The sequence below is a fragment of the Labrus bergylta genome, chromosome 7 (assembly GCF_963930695.1).
Source record: "Labrus bergylta chromosome 7, fLabBer1.1, whole genome shotgun sequence".
Taxonomy (NCBI): domain Eukaryota; kingdom Metazoa; phylum Chordata; class Actinopteri; order Labriformes; family Labridae; genus Labrus; species Labrus bergylta.
In genome coordinates this window covers 18717333-18731407 of record NC_089201.1, presented here as the reverse complement: position 1 = coordinate 18731407, position 14075 = coordinate 18717333, and the positions used below count along the sequence as shown (strand labels likewise).

The following is a 14075-nucleotide window of genomic DNA, read 5'->3' as shown; positions in this document are numbered from 1 at the left end:
TAAGAGAGAGAGAGAGAGCTCCCTCCCGCTCACCTCATGCTCCAGCTCTGAATTCAGAGTTTTCACTGGATAACACTTTGATCAGTGCTGTAACTCGTTCCCTTCATAATGGCTCCTGTAGGTGTTCTGCAGCCTTAAGCAGCCATAAAGAGTTTGGCTGCAGCCCAAAGAGGGAAATTATGAAGTATTTTACACACTCTCTACCTCCCTAATGAGATTATTCATAACATATTTGTACTAAATGTATTATTAAAAATTCACATCTCTCCAACCATTGAGACGCTGGTCCCTCATAGGTTTGAAAAGTGACTGTAGAAAATTTGTAGTTTTGCCCTTCAGAGATCACAAAGGCTCTGGTGGTCATCCTGAATTATTATAGTGAAATATAATGCATATTCTAAAGGTGTGCTGACCCTATCAAGCTGTCACCGAAACTTCTCAAACCAGCCCTGAATCATAACTCACAGCTCTGTTTAATCATCCAGAAAATCATAAATGTGTCAGATTCCTGCAAAATGTTGACTCCAATTCATAGACTACAGTGTCATTGACATGAGTAACATTTTCACAGCCGTATTTTTACACTTCAGTCGATAAGTGTTTGATGTTGAAAAAGGATTTAGGTGGACCGGATAAAATCCCCTGATAAAACATAGAATCATAAATGGGAATTGATTCGCTTTTGGAGCCAGCCTTTGAGGTTGCTTTACTGTTCAAGTCATTTTTTTTGAGTGAATCTTATTTGCTTTATTCTGTTGTACCTAGCTGTACATTGCTCATTACTGCCCCCTAAAGCTGGAGAGCAGGAAATGTCACTGCTGTTTTAATTGGGTGAGAGTTGCAGTCATAGTGGGTGTTTTCTCCCTAAAGGTCACAAATAGCTGTCGTAAACCCATACAGCACTCAAGAGAGCAAAACTGGTATTTTCTACACAGAGCTGAGACTGATGCTTTTTGTTTAACGTTCCCCACCCTACAATGTAGGGCAGCACACAGCCTCCACCTCCTCCAGCTTTCATTGGGAGCATCAGCCACTGTCTCACACAAAGTGGATAAAAAGTTCCTAAGCTCAGCCTGTGCATACTGACATGTAGGTCTAGTTTACCCCATGACTCGTGAGCAGATAGTGACAACTAAAGTTAAAAGGTCAAAAGAGATCTTAAATCCGTATTAACTCAATCTAATCAGGAGGATCAGAATCTGTAGGAGGATGAGCTTAACTGGCTTATTTGACCCGGTCAGGACTAAATCAAGTTGTTTTGCTCAATGTAGATTCATGTCAGTTCATCATTTTTATTAGTTCATTCAATCCTTTGTCAGACAGTGAAAATGAAACCAACCACAGCCAGGTCAATCTGTCTGTATTTGGCTGGATAGAGTCAACCAGCAGTGAATGATATGCAAGCGGATAAATTCAGATACAAACTATACAACAGCTGTGTCCCAATTGGAGTGCACTGATATGTCATATGAGGCACATACAGGATTGGTATAATAACTGTCACTGATTGACAGGACAGCAAAGAGATCATACTGCACAAAACATATTTAGTTGATATAATGTTCTGATATAATGTTCTCCCGGGAAAAATAAGGCTGTCAAAGATTACATTTTTTAATTGCCATTAAGTGCAAAATTTCAATACTTAATTGTGAATAATCACATTTTTAATTGCATGTTTGAAACTCTATTATTTCTCATTTAAAAATAAAAATGGTTAGGCTTTTAACTTGAATTTGTGTAATGACTAAAGCTGAGAGTACTTACTGCTTTTATTTTGAAATAAAGTAAGGTCCTTCTGGTAGATTGAAAGTTACAACATTAAAATCACAAGGTGACTTTTGACTCATCAACTGAGCTTTCGGAGAGTATTTTAAAGTTTATTGAGATATTCAAAGATGCAGCACGCAGTGTTACAAAATAGCATGGGATTAATCACAACAAATAAAAAGTTAATGCTTTAATTTCAGACCTTAAATAAATGTGATTAACCAGTTACTGCTGATGGAGCTGTTTGTTGCAGCATTAGGAGGGATATGAAGAAAAGATAAAACTACAGACTCAACTTTGAGATGCATATCATTACTTGAAATTGATCGCAGTATCTTGTTTTCAGATGTTTATAAAGACTCGTCTACAGCTGCCTCTGCCTAACAGAACTCTTAGGACGGGAGGGGCAGGGGAAATGCGGAGACAGGAGAAGGGAGGGGGAGGGGGGAGCTGAGGAAGTGTGGCAGAAGAGAGCAATGTTTTGATCTGAGAATCTGCTCTGAAAGTTGTAGAATAGGCCTTTGAAGCTCTAGGAGTAAAAAACTGTTTTATCTAGAGCCGACCCATTAATCAGCCAGCCAACAAGCCGATATTAGCTTATCCAGTGACTATCGACATCGGCTAATTTTATCACTGATTAATGCAGATATTAATAGATATTATTTTCTTCAGCTACATAGAATTTAATTTGAGTTTCATTGTATTACACTAGCAGTTCTCTTTCTGCCTGTCACCAGCAGAGGGCGCTATATGGATTTCAACAAGCATTATCACGCTCCAGAGTGTCAAGCGGTGTTGCACGTACATGCGCAGTTTCTTTCCAGTTCAGTGACCATCTTGTCTTCATTATAAATCTTTTCCAAAAGTGTTTGATTACTTCATTTGAGGGATCAATATCTATCTATCTCTACAGATTGAACATAGATCTAAAAAGATATCGGTCGATTTATCAGTATTGTTTTTCTCTCTCTCCCCCATATATATCGGTATCGTCCCCAAAAATCCAAATAGCCAATTACTATTCAGTTAATGTAAGTATTTATCGCCCAATAATTTCAGCACTAAACAGATGTTACAATAACACGTGTATCGCTGCTAAGATGGAAGCTTTCCTCTTCTTTTGTCTGAAAACATCCAGTTCTGCCTGAGCCATGTTTTAGTTTTCCTCTGACTGTGATGACTTGTTGACTAATGACTTTAAGAGGAGCAGATTAAGACAGACACATATGAAGACCTCTTTTATTCCCATAATCCTATCTGTCTTTTGTAGATGTTATCAGTCTTTTAACAGTGATGGCTGGGATGAGAAGGCATCAACATCAGAGCACGAGGTTGTGATTTTTATTTTGTCTTGTAGTGCAGAGAAAGATGTCTCCCGATGAATTCTAACGAAAAGGTTGATAACAGTGACACAGCGTTTCTTGGAACAGACTGCAGTCTGCTGCCAGGGAACATTTTCTCCTCAGCTAAGGGCAGAACAAGGTCTTTAAAGTCTTATTTTGTGGAAGAGGAGATTCTGACACAGGGGTAAGGATTTGAAAAAAAATTAGAATAATCTAATTTCTTGCCCCAGTCGAAACAAATCCTCAAGTGGATAAGATGAGAGAGGTGTGTGCTCTGGTTTCTATCCTGCTGGATGAGATCTGACAACTTCTCTCTGAAGTTTGACTCACTGCGGCTCAGCAGGATCTGATAAGCTGCTGTGTGTGTGTGTGTGTGTGTGTGTGTGTGTGTGTGTGTGTGTGTGTGTGTGTGTGTGTGTGTGTGTGTGCTTGCGTGCGTGCGTGCGTGTGCTTGCGTGCGTGCGTGTGAGTGTGCGATGCCCATCAGTTCATTACAGTCATTTCTACTGATCCAGTGAACTTTAATTAGTTTTCATCTTATGAGGGGCTTATGTTTATGAGGGGGGCATTTTTAATAATGATGATGTTTTATAAGACTATATAAAGTGATAATATTCTGGTAACGTTGTAAACTATTGACGTTGCTGATATCTGTTAGTTGACCAAGCAAGCAATCATTTTTAGAAAGTTACTTTACGCTTATTGGCAAAATCTGTCAGTCCCTACTGGAATACTGGATACACAGTAAACAGGAAAATGTATCCATGATTTATGAAAGACATAAATAGACTGTACATCAAAATGTGGTTATACTATCTCTAGAATAGTGAAACCAATGCTTAAGTAACTTAAACCTGCATCCTTTAAAATGACCAGCAGGGGGAAACTTGAAGCTGTACTTATTGCTGTTATGACTCAAACTATGTGAAAGATGTTGTTTAGAGTGAAAAACCGACAGAGACTCGCCAAACTCTGCTTTTCCTGTGCGCTCTACTGATCATTTTAGTGTCTTTAAGCTTGATGTTTTTGTTTTTCCAGCCTTCACAGTAACTTGTTTCATTTTCGAGTCACAAAACAACTGAGTTCCCTTTGCTGCAGAAAAATGGCACGGACAGAGTTAGCAACTAGCATGTGAACATGACGGAGCACTAAGAAGCTAAAGAGTCAGATGTTTTTAGTGAAGTAGGTGGAGACCAAAAGAGAGCTAAAAGAAGAGTTCATATTTAACTTCTTCAGGTGGATGCATTATCCTCTTGATTTGTAGATAAGCACTATTGCAAACATGATCGACCCAACAACAGCTTGTTTTTATAATCCCCAAATGCAATTTGACAAGAAGTTCACTAATTTTAAGAGTTTTCACATGATGAATTATGATGTATTATTACTGATTTGAATGACCTAATGAATAAAATAAGTGATGAGATGATAAAAAGTATACATTACATAATTAAACATGGCCTCTGGTAGTATGGAGGGATGGTTGTAGTATAAGGACAAACCCTTGTAGTGAACAGTGATGCTGCATGAAAACTGATAGTACTGAGTAAGGATGATGTTTATAGTCAGTAATACTGATGAGAGAAACTCATGCTGTGCTGTCGGTCTCAGGACTCTTTTGAATGCATGAACACTTTCTGCTCGCTGACCTTCCCTGCAGCTCAAACAGTCAGAAACTGAGCTGAGGGGAGAAGGTGAGAGGGAGGCGAGATGCTGCAGTAACATCTGGTGAAAGGTTCCCTCAAGTTTACTAAAAACAAAGAGCAAGGAACATTATTAGCTTGTATGCTGAAGTCTGTGTCTGCCTCAGGTTCATCTGATATTTTAGTACCGTTAATATCAGTCTTGTCCTGCTTCATTATGTTGACTAAAAGCAATCTTTGTGTTCCTTCCCGGCAGGAATTCGATCCTGGGACATCGACCTCAAGAGCTGCGACCTTGATCAGCAGCTGCAGCTGTTTATAACTCGTCACTCCGCCCACTTCTCCTCCGAGATCAGAGGTCAGTGTGCAGCTCTTTGAGCCAATGGACCAGTGATGAGTACAACTAGGGGCTCATATACTGAGGATACATCCAATACACTGCAGAGTCTTTATGGAAGACATTTGGACAAATCAATCACTAGAATGCTCTATGAAAGCAAAACAACTTAAGTCTCCAGACAAAAGGTTTTAGCTGTATTCAACAAGCACGTAATGTCAATATACCTGTTGTTACTTGTTCCCTTACGCAATGCAGCTGCTGTTGATGTTGTTACCCTGCTAAAGAAGGGGCTGAACTACAAATAATCAAAGACCCTCTCCCTTTCCCTTTTTATCCACTTGTTCTAATCATCTCAGACACCCTGTACTGACCATTAGCATGCTGATGGAGCTCCAGCAACACTTGTAGTATAAAGATCAACTTTATTAATAACTAATCTATTTTTTTAATAAAGTTGATCTTCATACTACAAATATTGCTGGAGCTTTTTGACCTCTTCAAGCCTTTCACTCTCCATGCACCTTGATAGTCTTTGAACTTGTGCCAGCATGCTGATGGCAGAGATTTGATGTTCTGGCAGATATTTCCTAGATTTTTAAATGTCAGAGAGTTAGTTGCAGTCATTCAGAGCTGCCAAGTCCAACTATTTCTAATGATGACAGTTGAAGACATTAATACTTTTTGGTATTTTCAACCTGAAATAAAGCTTAATATACTGATTTCATATTATTAGCAGCAAATCAGTATCACACAAACATTATGGAATGGAACTAGATATTGTCTTTTAATGCTAATTTACAGTTTACTATACGATACGGTTCACTTTATTGTCCCCTTAGGGAAATTTATCTTGGACTCAGAGTGCTGACAAACATTCAGCTGCTTCCAATAATTTATTGATCTGAGTTTCTGAACATATCATATTTCTGCCTGCAGAAACAAATTGATCGCTTTATTTCTATGTGTATATGTTTTGATTTTAATGCAAAAATGCTTTTTCGCACATGTCACGTTTCATCTAGCATCATTAGTATCTGTCCAAGTAATCACAATTCTTTTCACTTTATTTTGCAGCCCCAAAATATATATCCTCATGGCCAGCAGTCTGCTTTAAAAGCGTATACAAAGGCTGACTTTATGTTCAGTACTGATTGAGCATTGAATATGTGAATTCTAATATGTTTGTTTAGAATTGAGCAGATGTAAGGTTATACAAGTCAGATTTATGTATTAAGCATATGTGACAAGTTCATCGTGGATTCATAAATATACCTTATTTTATTTTTAAAGATACATGAGTGGCAGAAATGCCACTCATGGACATTAGTTAGTGGACATTTAATCCCTCTGCACTGCATCAAAGCTGAACTCTGTGTATAATCACCATGGTGACTGTTCAGGGAAGTGTGGACCTGCAGTGTGAGGCGTGTGTGCGTGTGTGCGTGTGTGCGTGTGTGTGTGTGTGTGTGTGTGTGTGTGTGTGTGTGTGTGTGTGAGATTGTGTCTCTGTGTGCCTGTCTCCTGTGTCTATGTGAATAGATGATTTTTTTGGCCCAGAGCCTAGTTTGAGAAAACAACAGATGCTGAATAAGGGATTATTTCACTCATCTGCCAGGTAAGGGCGTGATGGGATCAAACACACACATACATGTATAAACACACACACACACACACACACACACACACACACACACACACACACACACACACACACGCACACACGCACACACACACGCACAAGAACTAGCAGGACATCCACAGAAAATATTATTACTGATGCTAGGTAGCAGTGGCCGTCAGCAGAAAATGACACCGAACTTAATTCCACAGTTGTAAAAGAAGAAAATACCTTCAGAGAAAACAGACTGCCTCTTGTGAAACTAGAAACAATATTTCCATCATTTATCCATCTGTCTCCCAGTCTGTTCGTTTTTTTTTTTACAAAGAAACACTCCTCCACTCGTGTGAACCAAAGTGAGTCACCTTCATTTGTGCTTACAACTGTTGTTTATTGATAAAACTGCTGATGGAACTGCTCCATCTGCGACAACATTTGAGCTCTGAACACAGTGATGGAAACATACTTATCATTTTCATTTTCTCCTCCTCACCTCAGGGGACAATAACACGATAATTATTTAGACATGTTATGGATTTAATGGGCTGTGTTCATTCATATTGCCTTGTGAAAGGCTGTATTGGTTTCTCAATGGTGTTGTGGATTCCTCACCTGTCTTATAAAGAAGCATGGTGGCACACTGGTGGGACAGGATGCACTGGTTACGTTTGAGTGTCCTGTGACCTCTGAAGCCACCCTGCTGACATGATGCTGAATCCCTGCAGCATGTCTGTGTATCTTGAAACAGTATCTAACAAAAAAAAAAATGGTATCAGACTTCTGGATGTCCTTTAGTTATTCAGTTCGTTTTTTACTTGATGTGGTATGTTGTGATGATTCTTCTCTGTCAGAGAGACGTTTGCACCTCTGGTTGTTTTGCTGATAATGGTTAACAGTGCTTTGATAATAACTTGCATATTTTATCCCCACAGCAAAGTCAGAAGGAAAAAGGGAATATACAGTTATGTATCGATATCTGTAACACAGTAGAAGGGGAATAAAATAATGGAAACCCAAAAAATAAAAACATTACATTACACATAGCTTTTGGAATCAAAGTATCTCTATCCAGATTGTGCTCATATTCAGAGGTTTGTCAGAGGTTTCCATGCCCTTACAGTAGGAGGATATATAAACCTTATATCAGTTCAACTAGCAGTTCAGATGTGACGTTTGTATGACCAAATCAATAGTTGGAGATCTCTTTTGTTTTTCTAATTGAGTGGGATGAATTTAGTTTTTTTTCATGCTAACTGAAAAAGTGCACACAAAGGTAACTTGAAGAAGCATTGTATAGTTACACAAATATGTCTATAATTTCATGATTTTAAGAGAAATCAAACTTACATTCTAGCATTAACATACAAATGTACATAATAATGACAAACAGATCATGATGATTTTAAGAGATATGATACAAAAAAAAAGATACATAATGAAAGTTACCAAACGTTCTATAATATAATCTTCTTAGAAGTCAATTAGGGTAGCATAAGACATACAATAACAACCTGAAAATGACTGCAACTGTATTTATTAGATACAGTATATTAACATATAATACAACTTTATTAAGACTAGTCTACATTTACATTGAACAGACTTGGAAAGAAGTCAGCTAGGAACGTCCTGAATAATAATCTGCTGTTTCCCTGTAAAAATGTAATATTCCCATATGGCAGTCCTTCTATAAATCGTTTCATGAAGCAGTCTCAACAAGAGGGAGCGAATGTCTTTTCCAGTCCCCTCAATAAAGTCTGTGTACGCACCATTATGGCGGTTTGGACCAGCTCTGCAGCAACATGGTCAGTGAATCACCAAGTAGATAATCTGCGAAGCTCCTGTGTATAATGTTAGTTACTCTCAAGTCACTAACCACAGGGTCAAGGCCAGAGCGCAAGAAGACTCTCTGTAATTCCCAGCTGTCTCAGTTGTTTTAACACCAGCGTGATGTAATGTGAAAGTGTCCATTAGGCATCTGAGGACTTTAAATCGGAGGAGTCGTACTTTTTTATCCCTCGACAGCTTTCTTTTATTCTGGTAGATCCTCTTTCATTCTGACTTATCAAAAGAAGGCTTTAAATATTTCTTTAGGATAGTCTGGCTGTCTTTAATGTCTTATATAATGTAACATTTGGCAACATAAGCTGCTGGTCCAGCTCAAGTTAGACTGCAGAGGCAATATTTCCGTCTACATCTGAGTGCTTATATTGTAAGGCAATAGCATGAAGGAGCAAAATCTAATGTGGTATTCTTCACAGTTACTTAAGTTTATAGCATACATATACAGAAGATGAGTTCTAAAAGTAACACTTTGCTTTCCTTCACTGATCAGGAAGATCATTAGAAATGCCTCTTCCCTTTAAGCAGTGTGAGGTAGTCCAGACCTGAGGACCAGGGATGGAGGAGGCAGCGAGGATTGATTATACCCCCTCTCTTTTTTTTCTTTCTGTACAGCGCACCATGCAGATCAATAACACTTCAAAAGAGAGCGATCAGATGGCCGAGGTGCAGAAATAGACGAGGGGATCACATTTCTTTAGGTGGGCAGAAAAAAACTTCCATTGTGGGAAAACAGCAGTGTCACTCCTGTATCCTATCCTCTCTTATCCCATCCTATCCGCTATCCTCTAACAAAACATTCCTCTATTACTTGTAATGAATAATCTCATTAATGTTGTAACCACAGCAAAAATGTAATTATGAAGGGGCCATATGGTAGGGCAGGTAGTATCGACATTATCACTACCTCACATAGTAGCTCACATAAAACTGGAGCTGGGTCTGTTGAAGGTGGCAGTGCTGGTTAGGTTAAGGGCCATAGGGTAGGTTATGAGCTTTATCAGCAGGGCATAGGGGGCATAATTTGGATGAGGGGTTTCTTCACTGAGCGCTCATCCTTGTATTAGGGTAAAAGTACCTTGTTATTTTTTTAAAGAGGGGCTTTTACTTACGTTTATTAATGCAGTGGTCTTATCTGGAAAACCAACATCTTTCATCACACATCAGAAATTTAACCTCTGCTGATTGAGGAGTCTGAAAATAAAGGGGGCCTGTTGATTTACCCTAAAAATCTCACTTTAAGCTCCTTTAAGGACAAACTTTTTAGCTCCTCTTTGAGGGAGAGAGCCAGTCACTTCTGGCAAACTCAATTCACAGCTGAGTGGGTCTCTCTGCTAAATCTGAGAGCCTTAAGGTACCCTGGTCCCTAATTACCACCGGCTAAGAATGACTTAAAAAGGACTTTTATTCTCGTCAGTTACAGTGAAGGAAAGGTTTTAAACAGGTTCTGCTTACTCCAGCATTGGACTCACTTCACCTGTGTACATGGGGACAGAATTTCTTCAGACGATCGAAGCTCACAGAAAGCAAAAAGATTCCTATTTGCTCAGGTCAGCCGGGAGATCACAAGACTATCTCATCTCACAAACTCACCCCGGATGGTGACCCCAGAACTCAATCTGTGTCGCAGGCTTCCTGTGGGTCGGGTTAATAGAGAGTGCTAGGAAAGTCTAACATTTCACATTTCCTCGAGTTTCATTTTGCACTCCTCTACCTGCTGATGATTTGACCGTTTAGGGTGTTAGAGAGTACAGGGAACATTGGGTAATTTGATGTTATTTTTTTCATTTGGCACTGAATCTCCTCTGTTAAATTAATCCAAATGGAAAACATTTCTGAAAACTCCATCACAGCTTGTCCTCATGTTTCCTGATGCACAAACTACTTTCCATTTATGAAGGTATTGTGTTCTGTAAAGAGCACGATAAGGACGTGATTCGGCTGCAACATGATAGCAACAGCTAAGAAAACAGAGTTAGCTTTTGTCTCCCATATAAGGCCGCAAGATTCTCAAAGTGCTTCAGACCGACAAGGTCATCTGACTACAACAAAGCGAGGTTAATTGTCTAAATTTGAGTTCATGCTTCAATCATTTATTAAGCAACATGAGCATTTCATTCTCAGCTTGTCTGAGTGTAATGAAAAAGTCAGAATTCGACCTTTTAAAGCATCGTTATTATTCAAAAGATCACAACAGTGTGTTCAAACCAAAGCCAAAATAGTTTAATTACATCCTCAAATTTCACACTAAACTGGTTTTTAATAAGCAAATAAAGCACCCTGTACTTGTGTAGAATAAAACATATTATTTCTTTTTTATATTGTAATAGAAAAGCACAAGGTCACATGACTACAGTACTGATAACATCACTGCAGTTTGGTTATTCATGTTTATACCAAAGGTGAGTTTACAAAATATTGTTTCTTCTCCCTTGATCATTGTTAACTCTCAGATTCTACATTAGTGGTGTTAAATTAAAACAAACAATGACGATTCTGTAATCATCACCACAATCATGTAGGCCAGTGTCCCGATGCTCTTCCTCTTTTTTTTTTCACTCCCAGACAGATACATCCTCTTCATTTTCCTTCAGTGACTTTCATTGATGAACTTTGGTTTTCTAATAATATACGAGATGCTAAGCAGAGCAATGAGAGTAGGTGCTGTCAGATGAGGCCCCATTAAGGAGGTTTTCTACTGTCATGGCAAAATTTGCACTTTTTGAGTCACTGCTGCAGTTTTCAGTTTGTCAGCATTCAAGGGCCCCTTACTGGCCTGTGGCCACCAAGCTGTTGCCTGCCTTGCCTGTTGACAAGCAGCACCTCTGATTACAAAAAAAAGAGCCATAAGAATAGTACACAATGTCCGATTTCATGACCACAACTCATCATTCTTACAGTCTAAATTATTATTTTTTAAAAGCATTAAAACCAAGGCCAAACCCCTCTTGTCAGTGGGGGTTGGTCTTGATTAAATGCTGCATCATGTTGCTTGTGCTATTTGTGTAGTACATAGTGCACACAGTTTTTTGTCTTGTCTCCTATCTTCTCACCTCTTTCATTTTCTGTCTTGGGGAAGCCAAAATGTTTCCACACCTCCGATTTAAAAGACGGTGGTACGTCCTCAATTTCATAATCTTGCACAGCAGCTGCCAACCGCCTCTGCTCTACAGCTGCTGACACTCACCATATTATTGTGATTCTTTATTCAGAGTACCAATGTGAACCTTGACTCCTTTGAAGTGATTTTTAATTGCCTCACAATTAATCTTTACATCCCTAAAAAGAAATATAAAAAAACAGTTTTTATGAGGTACAGGGATGAGGAAGGGTAATCACAATCACTGGGGTGAAACAAAGAAATCAAGTCATTTGGCTTTCCAGCATCTTCAAGCTGCACAAATGATTTTTGTACTTTTTATGGCATGCTGTTGACTGTTGATTCTGTACGATCTAGTTCACCTTCATACTGATTACCTAACTTTGCATTTTAATCCTCCTAATGATATATAAACATAGCAACACAACTGGAAAAGGTTCAGAAGTGTTTAAAACTTTCAAACTCTGTCAAGTAGGTAATGTTTTTCTTTTTGTGTGTGGCAAAGCTAAAAGAAGAACCAATTTAAATCTGGGCCTGATGTGGAGTCTGACTCATGGAAAAGCACTATCTGTTGAATTGTAACAAAACAGAAGATCTGACTCACAAAGACAGCTCTGTCCTTGCGCACACAGTTTTTCTAACAACAGTTTTGTACAACAAACTGTGATTTATGATGTTATTTTAGTTTAAGAATGTGGGACTTGTACTGTAAAAACACGGTAATTAATCTTTTCTGGTTCTCCCAAATCAAAGGTTCAATTTGAGAAAGATTTCCTCTTCAGAAGTGAACAAAAAAATGCACAACCAAGATGATGATTAATGCTGAAGCTATAGGAAATTAAAATGTAGACATGTAGAAATTCTTCTTACAGTTTACATGATGATCACTTTAATTTGAATGGGCACATTTGGAGTGATGACATTGCTGTTTGCAGCAACAGCCTGACAGTTACAAACACAACAGCACTCTTTCCTTTGAAAGGTTGATTGATTGCACTTTGGTCACGTTCAGGTTCACAGTTTGATGAAACATGCATCAATATAAGCTGTCATAGACATACTCTGTGCATACTGTATTTATAGTCTGTTAGAGGAAAGTTCATGAGCATCCCTCCATATCAAATACTACACAGCAGCCCCTAGTGGTTAAACTGTGTATTGCAGTGATGACCTGACATTTTCAGACAAACAACTGAAAAACCTGACATGCAGCACGTAAGAGCCTGTGAAGCTCAACCCATCACTTAATATACAAAATGCACACACACACACACACACACACACACACACACACACACACACACACACACACACACACACACACACACACACACACACACACACACACACACACACACACACACACACACACATGCACCCACATACACACAGACACACACACATTGGCTGCCTTCACAAATACCCAGGTGAGGACCGGGTGACATAGGCCACGGATTAGTGTAAGCGATTTACTCTGATTAACTCTCCCACACTAAACTCTCTAAAGTGTGTGTGTGTGTGTGTGTGTGTGTGTGTGTGTGTGTGTGTGTGTGTGTGTGTGTGTGTGTGTGTGTGTGTGTGTGTGTGTGTGTGTGTGTGTGAGTGAGTGCGTTTGTGTGTGAGAGTGAGTGTGTGCGTTTGTGTGTGTGTGTGTGTGTGTGTCTGTGTGTGTGTTTGTGTGTGTGTGTAGATGTTCAGATCGTGTTTGAATCGTGAATGAGCCTTTTTAAACAATATCCCAATTGTGTACACATTTACTTACAACAAATAAGCATTGGCTACTGGCATCTACTCATGCCACATTTTTTTTTCTGATGTGTCGATGTCTGTCAATAAAGCTGATACAGATGTTAAATCGATGCATTGGTGCATCCCTAGTGTGGTTTGAAAATACTTAAAGGCCTGTCTGGTATTGATGCCTGTCCCAACTAAGGCCAGGGTTCATAGACTGAAGTAAATAAAATAAACATATAACTGTACTTGTCTTTATAGACTTTGATGTCATACACATCTTTGCACAGTGCTGGTAAAGAGAGCTCTTTTAGTAGTGTACAGTGTACTGTACTGTAGAGGTTGTACATGTCAGCTTGTCAGTGCAAGTATTTCTCACAGATTCGTATAAACCACATACTAAAAAGCAGCGTTGAGAAGACTAAGTAAGACTAAAGCAGCAGTGGCTTTATGGGAAACAGGCTCTGATGTCCCAGCGGTCCAGAGATCCTTTGAAGTGCGAAGTGAAACATCACGTCTCTCTCTTCTTTCTTACTCTCTGTCTCTCTCACTCTCATTCAGGGAGGTGTGGGCGGAGAGAGAGGAAAAAGTAAAAAAGAATCAGTGGGAATAAACTTGATGTAATCATTACGAGTGGATCCTCCCTCCTACACACAGTGAAACACACGCACACGCACACAGAGGTTGA

General features: G+C 39.1%; 1 protein-coding gene across 1 annotated transcript in view; it reads left to right on the top strand.

Moving 5' to 3' along the window:
* map1ab (microtubule-associated protein 1Ab) overlaps positions 1-14075 on the top strand; it is an 84325-nt gene that overhangs the window by 4197 nt on the left and 66053 nt on the right. Inside the window, exon 2 of the mRNA XM_029282589.2 lies at positions 5013-5114. Within this exon, the coding sequence (XP_029138422.2) occupies positions 5013-5114 (102 nt within the window). The remainder of the gene's footprint in view (positions 1-5012; positions 5115-14075) is intronic.